At 42.0% G+C, this 18,567-nt stretch overlaps 1 protein-coding gene across 1 annotated transcript; it reads left to right on the forward strand.

The window, feature by feature from the left end:
- On the forward strand, positions 1,961–17,509 carry CD48 (CD48 molecule). The gene is given in 4 exon segments (NM_001243714.1): positions 1,961–2,117; positions 10,120–10,422; positions 13,760–14,026; positions 16,065–17,509. Coding segments are annotated over 4 exon segments (732 nt in total). The 5' UTR covers positions 1,961–2,035; the 3' UTR covers positions 16,145–17,509.

Consider the following 18,567-nt stretch of genomic DNA (forward strand, 5'->3'; position numbering starts at 1 on the left):
TCCTGCAGCTGTGCCATAGGCCACAACTCTGGCTCAGATGCCATCCCTGACTAAGGAACTCGATATGCCAGGTGGGAACCAAAAAAAGAAAGGAAAAAAACCCCCAGAAAAAACAGGTAAGACGTTTTGCAGAATCTGACTTCTTCCCTTTATCCCACCCATCCCACTTTAGCTAAGGCCTTCATTGTTGCTTAGATGGATTCTTCCAAGTGGCCTTCCAATATCTCCTTGCTTATAGCCTCATTCTCCTCTTCATTAGTTTTCTTTCTAATCTGTGAATTGAATAGCACTTGTCTGCTCCCAATCACTTATTTTTTTATTTTTTAAATTCAATGAATTTTATTGTATTTATAGTTTTACAACCATCATCACAACCTAATTTTTTAGAATATTTCCATTTAAAACCCCCTCAGAACCCTTGATTTTTGTCTCCTTGAAAGGCTTCAGAATAAAATCTAAGCTCCTAATCCATGGACAGGGAAACCTTGGCATTATGGACCTGGTTTTCTTTTTTTTTCTTTTCTTTCAGCCACAATAAAATATCCTCAATTTCCTGAACTAGTCAAATTCTCTGGTTTCTCAGCTATTACCTACGTTCATTCCGTAACATACTTCCCGTTCTTCAAAGAAGCCACACCTATTCACTTACTCCTAGCAACTGCCTCTGCTCACACACAGTTTATATTGCATAGTATTTCTAAGCAACCCCAAGATCCCCATTTTACAACCATATTTTAATGCTTTTTTTTTTCTGTCTAATTCCTCCAAGAGATTGTGAGTTGCTTAAGAGCAGGCAAGAGTGTAGATTTTATTTCTGCATTTTTTGGGGGGTGGGGTGGGGTGTGTCTTTTTAGGGCTGTACCCACAGCATATGGAAGTTCCCAGGCTAAGGGTCTGATCTGATTGGAGCTGCAGCTGCTGGTCTACATCACAGCCACAGCAAAGCAATGCTAGATCCAAGCCGCATCTGTGACCTACACCACAGCTCACGGCAACACCAGATACTTAACCCACTGAGCAAGGCCAGGAATCAAACCACATCCTCATCCATACTAGACAGGTTTGTTACCACTGAGCCATGAGGGGAACTCTTATTTCTACATCCTTAAATACAGGTCAAGAAATATCCAATAGATATAGGGAGGAATGAAAAGACTGCTTCCCTTTGCTGACCTTTTGGGGTGGGTAAGTACTTTTAAGATAGGAATTCACAGGTTGAGAGGAAGAGTGTTTTTATTGGTCATCTTCCAGTTGAGAATCAGAAATGTCTCCAATTTGAAAATAGTTACAAATATGTTGTATCGGGGACTGTAGCTTATCTTAATGGTTTTCCAAAGTGCCCTCAGTGGGTAAATAATCCATTTAGATTCAAGGGGGATAGGCCTGAAATTTCTTAGAGCACGAGGGTATGGAATTCATTCATTTGCATCTAATAATCCTGCTTTCCTACAAATGTGCAGTGGATAGGTCAATGTAAACATTCCAACAGTGAATTTATAATAAGGGAGGAGGAGCCTGGGGTGGGAGACCAGCACTTAAACTGTGTAGATCTGATTTCCCAGACTTTGGGCTCTCAACCTACTCATGATCTACTCCTCACATGATTTAGAGTTGGCCCAGGCCAGAAATTCCCTTGGGTGGGTAATTGCATATTTGGGCCTCTAGATTAATCAGGGTAATTCCTGACTGGAAAACCAAAACAGATATTCTATATCAGGAGTCTTTAATTTTTTCTGAGCACTGACACTTCTGAGAATCCAGTAGAAGCTATGGATCTTCAGACAACAGAAACAGCATAGCATTTTGTTCATTTCCGTGGTGCTGTCATTAAAAAAAAAAAAATGCAAACTATTATGCAAACTATTGGGGCTTCCTGTTTCGGTCCCCAGACCCTACCCATGAGTCACTGGGTGGAGAGAAGAGATCAGTGGTTTTTTTTTACCTCTAACCTAAAGCTATGAATAAGAAGCTGCCAGTTCCTTTCTAGCTTGGTTCTGGCCTGTCTCTAGAGTTCTAGGGAGTCCTGGAAAGTAGCATGTTCTCGAGAAGTTTGGAATGCTATCTGGCTTTGGGACTTCTACTGCTGCCTCCTTTGTTCCTGGCAATCTGCATCCAAGGTATTTTCCACAAATTGTCTGCCTGTGATTGTGCATGGGACGACCAGTCTGATGGTAGAGGAACTACGGGGTGTGGCTCCTCCCTGGAAGGGGAGTAGAGGGTCTCCAGGCAACAGGTATTTTCATCCTGGTAGCAGGGCTGTGATAAGTTGGGGAATCTTCCTTAACCTTGGAGGATCAGGCTCCATACATTTTTGCAAGGCGGGGACATGAAAAAATTAGGACCCTGGTGAGATAGGGAAGTAGGCCACTCTTATTTAGTCCAGTGGTTTGTTCTCTGTGAAGTTTTCTTGCATTTTGAATAACAGGAAGCTACACTGAGAGCGGCCACATTTTATGCTCGGGTCTGCATGATCCTTGAGGCATTCTGTGAGACCTCTGTCTATACAAGGGGTTGTCATGAGCAAAAAGAAATGAAGCTGTCGTTGTGCCAGGAAGAGATCAAAACTGTGGGAAATGAAACCTGGAAAGGATTGCTCTGTCTAGGGTCTCTGAGTGAGAGTCTGAGCAGAGGCCTCAGTATCAGAGGAACACCCAAACATCTGCTTAAGTGCTAAGGTTCATTTTTCTACTGTGGGTTTGTTCTGATCCCCCTCATATGCTAACTCTCTTTCCCGTTACAGCAACCAAGCCCTCTGGTACCTGTCTTCCCAGTTCAGCTGAGAACTGAGTTAAGCTATTACCTTTCTACTATTTCTCCCTAATAAATACTTAGGTCTTTTTCATTCCAAGGGCTTTAATGCTCACCACTATGAGAAAAAAAAACAAAAAAAATCAGTAAAAATGACTGCTAACATGGGGAACAAATATAACATCATAGAATTATGATAATACATAACTTTTAGGGAGATAAGATAGTGATGCTTAAAGGAAATGCTGTCATCTACTCATCCAAGACCTCTGGGGGTGGCAATATATTGGATCTGGTTTATGACTGGTTTTGGAGAGGAAGAAATTTTCCTCTACTCTTCTGGGTTCTTCTGGCTGGTCTAAGAATTAAATTGACTTGAAACAGATTAATAGGAGAAAATCAGAATTTAACATTTTATACATGGGAGAAACCCAGAAAAACTAAGTAACTTGCCAAAATGGCAGAAGCTCTCACCTTAAATATTACCCTTAGCTAAAGAAAAAAAGAGGATGTTGAGGCCGACCATTCTGGGAGGTTACCAGGAAACGCACAGTAAACAAGGGTAAGGTTGTTATGCAGATTTAATTTAGTGCCTTCTCAGTTGATTAAAAGTTTCTAGAGATTTGGTCGTCCTCTTTTTCTGGCACTGAGAGGGAAAGACCCTTACAAATGAAGATTTCCCTTACAAATGTACATGTTTCTTATAAAGGGGCAATTTCTACTTGATCTTCAAAGTGTTTATCAAGTCTGCTGTTTCCTTAGAAAATAACCAGCTTACAATAATTAATATGCTGAAGAGACATATTTAGGGTGGCAAATTCTGCTCCCTTACCCTTGGTAAGTCCAAAGACATGATTTCTTCAGGGCACTCGTGGCTGTGTGGGCTCCATGGGACTGACTCAATTTATAGGACACTGATATGACCTGGGAGTAGGGTCTGATGTGTGTTATTCATTGGACTGTTGCACAAGATAGAGACACTGAGAGAACTAGACTATTTCAGGACTTTCTCTAGACATGAGGTTAATGTGTCTAAATATATTTGTGCCTAGATTATGCCTACTGATGGTCATTTTATACTCAATTTATGACTCTCCCTGCCTGGTAACCACATTTCATCTAAATTAAACTTTGCTGTTTGCCTTAAAGGAGGGTCTCTCTCTTCATCTCTAGGTCTATATACATGCCTTTCTTCCTACCTAAAATTTCCTACACTTTCATCTTTCCAGCCCCTCCCTTAGCTTTCCATTTTCATGTGACCTCCTCCTGGAAAACTCAGACTCCAGGTTATGGTTGGTGAATTGCTTGATTGTCTGTTTCCTTGAGCTCCATGAGAACAGAGACCTTGTCCAGTGCTGAACCTAGCACATTGCCTAGCATTTGGCCTAGGCTCAATAAATAATTGTTAATCCCATTGTGGTCTGTGCACATGGGCTGGAAAAAGAATTTTCCAGCATGGCAAGATGAAGAGAAAGAAGAGTTTGTTGGGCTAAGAGATTCTGCTAACACAGTGGGACCACTTTATGATAATCAGGCATGTGATTTTGTCTGTTTTTATAGGCCAGGGAGACAGGAGAGGTCTTATGATACATCTGCTGACAAGCTGATTGGTTGGAGAAAAAGAGGTCTTATGATATATTTGCTGATTGGTCAGAGGCATATATTGCCCCATAGGGGCAGGGTATAGGCCACATACCTTTCCCAGTAGGGGCAGGAAGGAGTAGGCCAGGTTGTTTAAGGTGGGGGAGGGGGCATTACAATGAGACAGTGTGGTGATGATAAGGGTCTGATAATTCTTGTCTTGGCCAGAGGCTTGAGTTCTATCACAAATCCTATGAATGAATTATATCAAAGAACTTCTTTTCATGCTGTCTGTCCAGATCTTCCTGCAAGTTTAGTAGTTCTCTTCTCCCCAATAAGGGATGCTTTTGTGGAGAAATTTGAGGAGTATTTTTAAATTTCCTCCTTCATCCTTCTTCAGACCTGAGTTTCTCAGCTCTGTGATCTCATGACACCCTCACCACTACTAGGCACTTTCCTTGCCCCACCGTCCACCCCCAAGCACTTAGCAGATTATGGTGAAAACAGCATTTACTGATACAGAAGACCTACCTTCTGAGTTCTATGTCATGGGATTTTCTATGAATCATAAAAGCTTCTGGGCCTCAAATTTCTCAGCTTTATTATAGATATAATAACATCATCTCTGTTTCTTCACGGGGTTATTATTAAGATTAAGTGAAATAAAGAATGTGGAGTTGCTCTGTGATTGTGACACACACAATCTGAGACAGATAAGAGCCTGAAAGAACATAAGGAAATTCCAAAGCCCAATGCTCTCTCCTGAGCTGCGGGCCTGAACCTTGAATGGCTCCAGACTCTCCAAACACATTTTCCAAATCAGCCTCCTCATCTTTGTTCCAGCTGTCTACTGCTGTATAACAAGCCACTGTAACACTGAGGCTTCCTCACCTTCCATTTAGCCTGTTGCAATCTGGCCTCATTAAACTTATTAGACTTTCCAACTTTAGGAAGTGGCACTCTGTCCATCTTGTCACCCACAACACAAATCTGGAGTCTTGAGATCTGCTTCAAACTACTTCCTTGAAAAGTTTGTTAAATAGTTGTTCTCATCAGAGAGCTCTACATGATTCCATATAAATATCTTTAAAACTCACTTCTTTTGATCCTTAAAAGTTTTACTGCAAACCATGTGACTTGTTTTTGGAGTAGTCAGAATTTCTCCTTTAGAATCTCTGATGCCTTCCTAGGTAGACTCTTGTATGAACTTACAACTTCTTTGATATAATTTTTTCCCTTCTCATTTAAGTTTTGTTTCTCTATAGACAAGAAACATGGGTAAGCACAGGAAAGATCTGCTTCATTTTCTGTTTAAACTATGGGTAAACATAGTTATCCTAAGCATCCAGACACATAACCAACTACTTCTTCTTGAGAGACTTAAATCAAAATAGTGGTTTTTCCCCCTACCTTCTAAAATTTGGAATTGTTAAAAAGGCAAATCAAGGTTTTTGTTTTTTTTTTCAATTTAAATTGAAAAAAATACATACATATATTATACATAAGAAAAATATCAATGAATCTATCTGAATTTATTAAATAATCCTCTGTAAAAGGCTAAACCACTACCTTGATACCTCAAATTGTATTACAATATTTGTGCACTAAGTTTTGCTAACTATATTAGTAAAATTAATCCATCTTTTTTCTTCAGCTTGTGAATGGATTATAGAAACCTTTTAGAATGATAGAATATTTTTGTTCCATTTTTTAGAGGTCAACCAAGCATTCTTTCTACTGCTTCTATCTTTAGGTGGTTTTTTTGTTTGTTTGTTTGTTTGTTTGTTTTTTACACTTTGTAGGGCCACACCTGCAATATATGGAAGTTGCCATGCTAGGGGTTGAATCAGAACTACAGCTGCTGGCGTACACTGCAGCCACAGCAACACAGGATCTGAGCCATGGCTGTGACCTACACCACAGCTCACAGATCTTTTAACCCACTGAGTGAGGCCAGGAATCAAACCCACGTCCTTATGGAAACTAGCTGGGTTCATTACTGCTGAGCTAGGACAGGAACTCCTATCTTTAGTTTTATGTTGCTTTTCAAGGGCACTGTTTCATTAGGTATTTCTTAACAAAATTTACTCTTCCTTTGCTATACTCAAGCATGAGTCTCAGTCCATCCAAGGCTGCTGGGTTTATATTTCAAGTTTTCCATTAGCTGTGTTTTACTGATTTGTATGTAACTGAAACCATAAATGCTATACTCAATACTCTTTTATGCTGTTTCTTTTAAGAGTTTGTGGGTAGCTTCTCCACTACTCCTCTGCCGTCTCCGTCATAATAGTCATCTTTTATTCATTTATTTAGGACTCAACCCTGAGACAGGGCTGCTGCACTGGCCAAGTTTGACACATTATGATACTTAAGAAACACAGTTCATTGGTCATAAGTAATTAAATAGTAACTCAAATTTCTGCTTGAAGTCTCTCAAAAGATGCTCAAGAGAATCCAATTCGTACGTTACAGCAACACTTCCTACAATATCGTTTCCCAATCTCTTTAATCTTTTCAACCCATCCCACCCATTTCCCAGAGATTCTCACTCTTTTGAGCCTTAATGCCATAGCACCCCTATTTCCTAAACCAACCTGAGTGGCTCCTGATTATCTGTCCCTTTCCTCCCTGCCTTTTCAGTCAAAACTAATCTTCAAAAGTAAGCAAGAGGAAGCTAGAGTGAGCCTGTATACTCTGTATTCTTCATTCTCATCTGTATTCTTCATCCTCAATGGACTCATCCTCATTCCTCCTTCCATAAAGAGGTTACAGGGAAGCCAATGGTGTAAGTCCTAGTTAAGCCTCAAGGTCCAAGGACCAGAGCACTGATATCCAAGGATAGGAGAGGATGGGTGTCCCAGGTCAAGGCAGAAAGTAAATATTCCCGCCTTCTGCCTTTTTGTTCTCTTTTGGCCCTCAACAGATTGGATGAAGTTCACCCACATTGGTGAGGGTGATCTTTACCCAGTCTACTGACTCAAACTCCAGAAATACTTTTACAGACACACCCAGAAATAATGTTTTATCAGCTCTCTGGGCATCTTTTAACTCAGTAAAGTTGACACATGAACTTCACCATCACAGCCTCTGTAAGGAAAATGCCAAAATAAAGGCAGAGAGGTTAGGTAAAATATGCAAGTCTGCATAGTTAGTAAGCAGCAGGCCAGGATCTGAACAGTCTAATTCCAGACTGTTCCAGATGGTTACATTCTTAACCATCACACTGCAATGGAAAAGGAGTTAGACTCATAACACTCATTTTTTTGTTGTTGTTGTTTATCCTAGGAAGCTTACAGTCTGGAGATAAGGGCAAGTAATCATTCGACAGACCACATCAATATGCTGTGAGTGCTAAGATATAGGCATGTCCAGGAAGTTGCAGGTTTCCTTCCTCTCTCCTTCACCACCAATGTGTAACGATTCCAAAGAAACATGTTGGTGGTTGGCTGTGACTTCTTACTGAGAAATAAAGTGGTTAATTGTGGGTTGTGCTATCTGCCTAAGCATGTCTGAGACTCGTCGGAAAGTCTGCCCAGAATGACCTAGGCCAGCAGTTCTCAACCTAGGTTAAGGTTGCCTTCCAGGGGGTATTTGTCTTTGTCTGGAGACATTTTTGATGGTCACAACTGGAAGATGCTACTGGTGTCTAGTAGGCAGAGGCCAGGGAGGCTGCTAAACATCCTGCAATGCACAATGACAGTCTTCCACAACAAGGAATTCCCTGGACCCCCAAAAGTCAATAGCGCCAAGGTTGAAAAACACTGACCTAGCTGTCTTTTTTATTTTTCTTTTTAGGGCTGCACCTGCAGCATATGAAAGTTCCCAGGCTAAGAGTTGAATTGGAGCTGCAGCTGCCAGCCTACACTGCAGCCACAGCAATGCTGGATCTGAGTAACATCTGCTACCTGCAGCACAGTTCACGGCCACCCCAGATCCTTATCCCAATGAGCAAGGCCTGGGTTCGAAGCTGCAGCCTCACGGAGACTTAATCCGCTGAGCCACAATGGAAACTCCTAGGCTGTCTGTTATCACCACTTCTATGAATTCACATGGAAAGAAGTAACAGAAATAGAACAAGTCTAGAATATACGTCTAATAATTTTAAAATCCTGGAGAAGCTATCCTGCTAGGTTTTATGTTCCTAGAGTCCAGAGATTCTTTCTGCATTGCTGGTGTCAGAACATAGCACAGGGCCTGGCACACAGTCATTGAATACTGTCGCTCAGACTGAATTGACTACGTCACAGAAATTATAAAGTATAGAATGACTTCCACACAAGAATGTCATGACCAACAGAAGTCGTAGTAGATAGATCAAAAATGACTGTGTGCAAAGCAATTTATGTTTTGAAATTGGCAAACGTTTATAAAAACAGAGGTTAGTTTGAGACCTCTGAGAAAATGATGCATAAAAGTAAAGCTAAAGAGAAATAAGAGATGCTAAGGCAGAGCAAGAGCCAGATGATGACAAAGGCGCACAGTTTCCACAGAGCTTTCTACACATTTCTTGCAGGACATTTGGGTGGTGAGTTATTTTTTCCACATTAGCAAAGGCTTCAAGGTGAATTTCAATTTTATATATTTTTAATGTTTTTTAGCCATTCATAGGAGAGAAAACTGTGCATTGCAAAATCAAATTTCGGATGTGAAAATAAATTGCTTCTGTTTAAATTCATATATATATCTATATATAAAGTATAGAATAGACAAATCAGAAGCACTGTGGAAATTAATATCTAGGTATGTCTGTGTATGCACAAGACATATGTTAAATGCTCAATAAATGGTCGTTGAATGAATAGATGGATGAAGGAATAATGAATAGGAAACTTGAAAGCCTTGGGGATGCAGGCATTTTTATCTTCATTGAAAAGAATGCTTTTGGAAATGATAGACACGTGGAAAGTAAATAGCTAGGTATAGATACAATGTTGAACAATATGAGGTTTTGTGTGACAGTGTATGAGAACGACACAGGTCACATTTCCTCTTTCCTCTGCCATTAGCTTCTTTCTCCTGCTCTTTCCAAGCCAATACATTTATACTTAGTTCCCTTCCTCCACAAAGAGAGTCAACAGACCTCCCTTCATCTTGCGTCTTCTAGCTGTTATCTTTTCTTTCTCCTTTCCTTCACCAAACCAGGTTTTTTAAAACTGAGGCTTACACAATTTGGGGTGCCCTCCTGCAAAAAAGAACAGAACTATAAATACAGACAGGAACAAAGTGAATTTAGTTAGAATGAGATATCCCAATATAGCATGAGTTTTTGAAAAGCTGACAGATACAGCAAAAATCATGAAAGCCAGAAACATAGCTGAATATTTTTTATTTAAAAAAATGCTTTCATGCTTCCATGATACTTTGCCACTGAATAACTCTGGTTCACTTCAAACCTTGTTTCTCCTTTGCCTCTTAGCACCTGCTGAAGTACTAAACTGAACCACAGGGAGCACAAGCACAGAGACGAAATGTGACTGGTCCTTAATTTACTGGAAAACGTACTAGTGTGAGAGTAAGGGAGAGACAGGGTCAGCCGCAGGGTCCTTTTCCTTTATCATCTGAGACAGAACTAGATGGATGTTAACAACCTGTCCCCAGGCCCACTTCTCAAGCTCTAACTTTAATTGAATTCCTGATCGAGGGGTCACGACCTCTGATGAAGACCATACTTGCTGCTCCCAAACAAAGATCTTTTCCTTCTTCCTTGTTCCATCAGCCCAGGCCAAAGCCTGGGCCACTGGGTGGCTCTTCTCTATGATGGGTCTCACTCACTCTGATTCTCATTTGCAGATGGTTCAGAGTGTTCAGAATTCGCACTCTCCGGCAGCAATGTGAGTCTACAAATCGCCAATCTACCTGAAGGCTACAGTTCACTCGCCTGGTTTTACACTGTGGACCAGAAGATTGTAGAATGGGAGTTTAGTGTCTGTAAGTACTTTGATACTAAATTTAAGGGCAGGGCCAGACTTGATCTTCAAAGTGGCGCATTGCACATCCAGAAGGTCAAAAAAGAAGATGAGAGCACATACATCCTGAAGGTGAATGGGGACACCCGTAATGAAAAGAATTGGAAGATTATGCTGACGGTGCTTGGTAAGTTAGGGGAGCCAGGGCAAGTTCCACTCCAGGGCCCCAGATGGACCACTGGGAGGCTTCCTGGGGATGACGGGGACCCTCTCTCTCTCTCTCTCTCTCTCTCTCTCTCTCTCTCTCTCTCTCTCTCTCGAGGAGAGAAGAAACTTGGGATAGGCTTAATTCATTTCTCCCAAAGCCAGTTCCATTTTAGGAGTGAGTTTGGGCCAGCAGACCCCCCAAATAGGTAACTCTGGGACATTTAAAGCCCTTTCTGACATTAGTGAATCTGAGATTATGAGAGCAAGAAAACTAGGGATGATGTCTTCTCTATTATCTCTCTCTTTTTCTAATAAATAAATTTTATTGGAGTACAGTTGGTTTAGAAAGTTGTGTTAGTTTCAGGTGTACAGCAAAGTAAATCAGTCATACATGTACATACATACATTCCTTTTTGGATTCTTTTCCTATGTAGGTTATGACACAGTATTGAGTAGATTACCCTGTGCTGCACCATAGGTGCTTATACCTCTCTGTTCTCTTCACACTCTCCTGTGATCAACCCAAATCAGTTCTGAGCTCATTTTAATAACATATCTGGACAAAGACTTCATCCAACATAAGGAAAAAAGACAGAAGAGATAAATGATGGGGCAGGAGCTATTCATGAGGGTTTTCTCACCTTTCAGAATGGGTGGGACAAAAGCTTCCACTCCTAGTGCCAGCCTAACCAGTATGTATGAAGTAAGAACTTAGAACATTATACTTGGAGTCAGACAGAGCTGGGTTCAAAACCCTAGTCAGTCACTTCCTGGCTGTGTGACCTTGGGGAAAGATCTTGATGTCTCTGCCCCTATTAGGTAAAGTTCTGTTGATGGCAAGTTACAGAAACCAACTTAATGTATCTTTAGCAAGAAAGGGATAATTTATTTCAAAAAAACCACTAAGACTATTTAAAGCAATGCAAAGAGTTTAGAAGAGTCAGGAAGGGCTGAAGTGGGGGAAGAGTGAGAACCAGGGCCAGTCCAGAGTCCCAGCCTCCAGAACGTGTGAACTATGCCAAGGGATCCCTGCTGTTTTCATCAACAATCTTCCAAAGCCTAGACTTAAGAATCTCTCTGTTTAAATTCTCAAGAGAGAAACTAATTAACGCTTCTTGGTTCAGGGATGTGATTTAAACAGTCAAAGCCCAAAGATTAAGGTTATAAAACAGAAACATGGTTCTTGGGAGGCCTCCCTAGGGTTGCAGTGGGGAATTATTAGAGAAAAAGGGCTGGATAGGCCTCCCAAGAGAGGGGTGCACCTCAGAGCCATGGGTTTGTCACCATATTATGAGCATAATGATATCCTTGTAGGATGTTATGAGCAGTAAACTAGATAATGAATGTGAAAACACCCTTAAGATACTAAAACAGTGCAAATGAAGAATATTGTATATGTTCACCTCCCACCAGTCAGACACTCTATAGTTTAAGAGACTCTAATCTCCTGATTTACTTCCACCATGTCAAATGGCTTGAAAATTCAAGAAGTCCTGGAAACAGAAAAGAGACTGAGGTTCTTACAGTGGTTTAAAAAAAAAAATCCTAAATTTATATCATTTACCAATCTGTGGTAACTCGTCCACCTCAGTGAACTGCAAGCCACTAACGGTTTCACAGCCAGCACGCCACATTTCTGTATATTTTATTATTATTATTTTTGAGGGCCGCACCTGTGGCATATGGAAGTTCCCAGGCTAGAGGTCCAATTGGAGCTGTAGCCACAGCCACAGCAACGCAGGATCCGAACTGCATCTGCAAACTTCACCACAGTTCACAGCAACACCGGATCTTTAACCTATTAATCGAGGCCAGGGATCAACCTGCATCTTCCTGGATACTAGTTGGGTTTGTTACCACTGAGCCACGATTAGAACTCCCCTGAATATTTTAAAATCCACAAGCTGGCTTGGCTTTAGCACATCTGCCTGGGAGTAAGAGCTTCAGGAATCTTAGCAGAAGAATCATCCTTCAGTCCAGCCTGGGAACTTCTTACAGCTCAAAGGGAGCATCCTGCAGCCAGACTGCACTAGCTGACTTTGTCCACAAAGTGCCCAGTGCTGTGGCTACTCACTGCGGGAAATGTGGAAGGTCTGCAAGACTTGAGGCTAGACCACAGGAAATGAAAAATAGTATGAAAATTGCTCATGTAAAGTATGTAGGAGGAGTCTTGCAATCTGATAGGGTTTCCCAGAAGAGATGGATCTAGAGTGCAGGAAGCCAGAGGGCAGAGCTGCAAACACCCCTTTCCCCCCACCACAGACACACACAACCCAGAGGCCAGCTCTGACTGGGTTAATACTCTGCCTTATTTTAATCATGACATCTGAACTGCACTGAGAAGCCAAAGGCCCTGGAGGATTTCAGATAAAGTAGTTCTAGTCAAGGAAGGAGCAGATGATGGAATTACTTCTCATCCCATCTGGCTACAGAGTGGCAGCAGTGATGACACCGTGACCTTCAACATGCATATAACATACCTGCAAAAGCTCGTCCTCAGGGACAATGGTGTTGTATCTTACTAACATTGAGCTGTGAGGTAGTCATTTTACATATGAAAAGGAAGTTCAAGGGATTAATTATCTTGCTTAAAGTCACTTCACCAGAGCCAAGTCCAGGACCCAGGCTGGTCTCATTGTAAAGATAGTGTTTTGTCTTTTCTATCTCATAACTGCTCCATCCATCCATCCATCCACCTAGCCCTTTCATCAGATCCTTACAGAACACTTGCTCTGTGGCAGGCACTAGGATACCAAAGTTAACAGACACAATGCTTTCATCACCGCTGACATGCACTGGGAGTCGCATGAGGTTCTTTTCTGTTGTTCTGCCAGAGTCCGGGAAAAGTCTGTGCCATAGGTAGGCAGTACCTCTTACTCCAGGACTCTTTCTGAATCTGAGCCCCCAAACTCTTCAAGGACTGATGGGCCCAGGTGCCAACTGTGGGCAATTGCTAGCGAAGGGCCCCTGAGCAACTCAGACAGTTGGAATATCATGTCTGACCCCAGCTGATCTTTTTGATAGAGCTCTGTTGTCCTTTCTGGCCCACAGAGGGGCATAACCCCGTTTTATTTCTGAATGCACGGCTCCCCCTTCCGGATCCAGCTTGGCTTCAGCCCAAGAAGTAGCACTTCTAGTCTCAAGCCCGCCAGAGGTCAAAGCTACTCACTGGCTCCCTCTGCAGGACCTTCTTCCTCATGGCAACTCCTGCAGCCCTGCAGGGCTCCCTTTGTACCTCACTGGCTAAACCCTGGCAGTATGAATGCCTCATAAATGTATAAATCCATTGTCTCTTCTTATAACATCTTCATCTTCAGACCCTGTACCCAAACCCATCATAAAAATCCAGAAGATGCAAGAAGTGAACAACAGCTGTTACCTGATGCTATCCTGTGTGATCCAGGACCAGCATGTGAACTACACTTGGTATCAGGAATCAGGGCTTTTTCCAAAAGAGCTCCAGAGCAGTGTGCTTGAAATCACCCTTGTGCCACAAAACTACTCCAAGTTTTACAGCTGCCAAGTCAGCAATCCTGTGAGCAGCCAAAAAGACACAATCTACTTCACTTCATTCTGTCAACCAGGTAAGAAATACTGCCAGGGGAGCTGAGGTGAGCACAGGACAACTAATTTTCTCTTGAATGAACAAAGGTGTGGGGATCTGATCCAGTCTCCTGGCACATAGCTTAGTAAAAAATCCCAAAGGCATCTGTGGGTCATAGGAGACTTGGGTTTTCTTCAAGGCTCTACCACCATTCTCAGTGAGCTCACCTTGCCTTAGTGGAGTTCAGCATCCTCATATGCAAAGAGGGGTTGGCCCAGAGGCTCTGCTGTCCCCATCTCCTGCCCTGCTCTAGGACCAATGCACTGTCCTAGAATCTGATGCTAGCATCCTTGCAGGATAAACTGAGATTTCAGGATGAGCAAGGAGAAAAAGAGCAGGTGGGGGAGGAGTCCAGACCCTGTTGGGCAGGAGCAGAGAGGGGTTTCTGGTGGACCACAAAGGAAAGAAAGCCCAAGTGGGAGAGCATGAGAGCACATGGTGAACAGGAACTGGAGCCTTATCTTCAGGGGGAGACTTTCTGCCCTTCCTCTGGTGTATGCTCCTTGATGGAGTTAGAAAAAGGAAAACCCTGGGTTTCATGTTTCAGATTTCTCTGTCTCCTGGGAGGATCCATTCATAAGAGCATCACTCCTGGCTTTCTATCTTAAGCCTGCACAGGTCCCATGGTGGGGTGGCCATGATCATAGGTTTTGGAGTCAGTCATACCTGGAATTAATCCAGGGATTGTCACTTACTAGCTAAGCAAGTTACTTAGCTTCTCCAAGCCAAGTCCTTCTTAAATAACAGACAAAGTGATATAGTTCTTATCTCATATTTGTATAAGGATTAAATGAGACAATACAGAGGACTAGCTGTCATGGTATGTAACAAGTTTTCAATGAATGGCAGCTAAATTGTGTCCAGTCCTTTCCATTATAGAGACACTAGGGATTTGGAGGATCCCTTAATAAATCTGGATCATTATCTCAGGATCCCAGGCCCTAGACACTGTATACCCCTCAATTCACATCCCAAGTCCTGATGTACAAGTCCTTCCAGAGTAACTCATACCTGTGATACCAATATTTATCTGAGATCCCTGTGATGCCCAGTCATCAGGGACCATGGCCACTGGGGACATGGCTCCTTCATGGTCTTCCTGGACCCAGTCCACTCTGCCCACCTATGCTAATTTCTTTACCTCTGCTCCCACACATGAGCTATGGAGGCTACATGGGCTTCTGCATCTTCCCAACTAAATGGTCATGTCTTCTCTTCTATTCTTTTCCTGATATGCCCTGCTTTTCTATCACCACGGAACCAATATGACACTTTGGGGCCTGACCATGAGATCACAAGTTGGCTGGGCGGTTCCAACACAACCTTGATATCAATGCCATATTCTGAGATCCAGTAAAACGAAGAGACACAATCCCCATCCTTTATAGAATGAAGGGGACTGCTCATCCACAGAAAGGATGAAAGTAATAATAACACATCTATTTTTTGGAAGGACTAGACCCATCTTGTCTCTTTTTAGCCATCCAAATTATCCTAGAAAAGCATCTTTAATTCCCCTTCCTTAATTTTTCACTCTCCTCTCCTCCCCTCCCCTTCCCTTCTATTCTTTATCTCCTCACTTCTCTTTCTTTTTTTTCCCTTCCCCCTTTTTCCTCCTAGTTTGTACGGATGGCTAGTAGTGTGGAGAAACAGGGAGAGGAAGTGGTCCTTCCTTCTCTAAATTTAGCACATAGCATTGTATGGTCAACTGTCCATACCCAAAGCTCTGCCCTACTTCATTGCTGTTCAGTGTAGGAGAGTGATTGTTTTCCAAGCCCATAGCCATTCCAAGGTAATCTTCAAGCACAAGACTCAGCAAATCCAGTGATATTGAAGGGATTTCTTTACACCTTGGAGTTTGAGCTTAGGAAGAGGATGTCCCAGGCACATTGGGACTGGATTCAGGGAGGAAATAGTCCACTGCTATGTAAGCTCCCATTCCAGCATCTGGTACCCCTGCCCCTTCTCAACACATTGATCAAGTCACCTAAGTGTTTGGTCTTTTCTCCCTCTTTCAGCTCTATCCTCTGGAATAGCTTGGACTGCACCTTGGCTAGTGATCATGGTAACCACCGTTCTTAGCCTCCTGTGGACATGATATGAGCTCTTCTAACTCAAGGGTGGAATTCAAGAATGCAGGATCTTGTACTCATCAACAAGGATGTTCAGGCTGATATTTTAAAAACCACAGTAATTTGTTTTTATCACCTAGTTGTTTTCCAACATATATATATATATATATATATATATATATATATATATATATATATGCACATGCATTCTTCCCACCAAAAAAAAGTTCAAAATGTGTTATGCAATGTTTTCTTATTTAAACATTTGATATGATTGTTAAAGTGGATTTGAATTGCCCCAAATATGTCAGACAATGCTTGCTCCATTAGTGTGGACAGACTGGAGCATGGAGCTGTAAAGGGAAGGGCTGGAATCCCAGGCTCCCGTGTGCTGGTGTGGCTAAGGAGCTCTTTCAGCTTCCTCAACCTTGCCAAACCTCCTGGGGTTCCAGCTCTCACACTCTTCCCCCAACCAAGTTCTGGTCCTCTTCCCAATGGTTTGCCTTGCTCTGGCCTCTCTGAAGAGCATACTTATTAGGTTTTCTGGGAATGTGAGCTCGGGCTTGCTTCCCCTAGAACTGAGAATACACCTTTACCACATAAAGAGAGTCCTTCCCAAGCCTCTCATGGGGAGCTGAGTTTCCCCTTTCGTCTTTTCACCACTGCTGCTATGTGGGAAGCTCTTCAAGTTGCGTCATGGGATCCTAAGACCATCAAATTGACTAAATGCTCTCACCAGGGTCTTCCATTATAGGAAAGTAAGAGCCCCCAGGCCCTCCACTGACTTAAAACCTGGAAATTTTGTTGTATGTTTCCCTCCTTTAAGTCTCCTCATGGGTCTGGAGCTGAGAAGGTCACAAAAAGATGTTCTCCTCTCTCAGCAAAATGCACCTACCATAGACCACTTTCTCTTTACACAAAATCAGCCTCCCTTCCCTTCCCCTACTTGCCTCTGTGGCAGAGACAATGCTGTGTGTTCACCAAACCCTTTTGTTTTCCTCATGGATTTAATGGTTAATTTTATGTGTCAACTTGACTAGGCCATAGAGGTGTCCAGTTATCAGTCAAACCCTATTCTGGGTGTGTCTCTGAGGGTGCTTCTGGGTGAGGTTAACATTTGAATCAGTAGACTGACCCTCTCCATTGTGGGTGGTTCTCATCAAATCAGTTGAAGACTTGAACAGAAAGCCTCACCTACCCACAAGTATGGCGGAACCTCTCTCACCTGAGTGTCTTGAAACTGGAATGTTTAGTTTTTTCTGCCTTTGGACTTGGGCTGGAACTACATCATCATCCCTCCAGGGTCTCCACCTTGCTGACCTAGATCTTGGGACTTGTAAGCCTCCATAATTGCATGAGCCAATTCCTTTTAATAAATCTCTTTGTGTGTATGTGCCTCCTTTCTATATATAGCATCTTTTCCTTTGGCCTCCTTTTTAAAAAATTATTTATTTATTTATTTATTTATTTATTTTTAGCAGAGTGTGAGGATATGTTGGGGGAAACAGACACACATACACACAGGCACACATGCATGCACACATGTGAATGGAATAAAAGCATTTCTGGGGGAAGGAATAAGAGGAAAGAAGTGTCACTTTATATCACAAATCAACGTATTCCTGGGCTGCTAAGGAACAGGCACACATCTCCAGGCATCATGTTTCTATGGGTTCTAGCTACTTGAAAACTTGGGGCACATCCCACCCTAGACAGCGTAGGTCACCAGAAGCAACTCTTCTCTGCCTCTCCCATACAAAATATATGCCAGATACATAATATGTGGGGCTCAGTGCAAAGTGAAAATTCAGGACTCCTGTTCAAAAGCAGGAGAGAAGTACCATTAAATGTACCAAAATAGAGCTTTTTCCTTTCTTCTACAGACTCTCTCTACTTGAGATGGTATTTTTAAATTAAATTTTATTGGGATGTCATTGATTTACAACATGTTAGTTTCAGATGTACAGTAAAATGAATTATACACACACACACACTTTTCTCATATATGTTATTACAGAATATTGAGTATGGTCCCCTGTGCTATACAGAGGGTCATTGTTAATTATCTATTTTATATATAGTAGTTTGTATATATTATTACCAAACTCCTAATTTATCCCTTCCCCCTTCATTTTCCCTTTGGTAAGGGATGATATTTTTTAACTTGCTATTTAATGTTGTTCTGAGTAAAGGAAAATTAACATTTTAGATTATTATTATGAATTTCACTGTTTATATTGTGCAATGTCAGTTTTGAATGATATACAAGAACACTAAATTTGTATGTAGAATCACTGAAGTTACTCAGCTCCTATTTCATGGCTCACACGTGAACACACACATTCCACCAGCACTCTGTGGAAGCCAGTGGCTTCCATAACACAACTGCTTTGTACTCATTTTGAGCCTCACTGAACTCCCATACATCATCCACTGGATTCCATTCTCA

This window comes from Sus scrofa, chromosome 4 (genome assembly GCF_000003025.6).
Source record: "Sus scrofa isolate TJ Tabasco breed Duroc chromosome 4, Sscrofa11.1, whole genome shotgun sequence".
NCBI lineage: Eukaryota > Metazoa > Chordata > Mammalia > Artiodactyla > Suidae > Sus > Sus scrofa.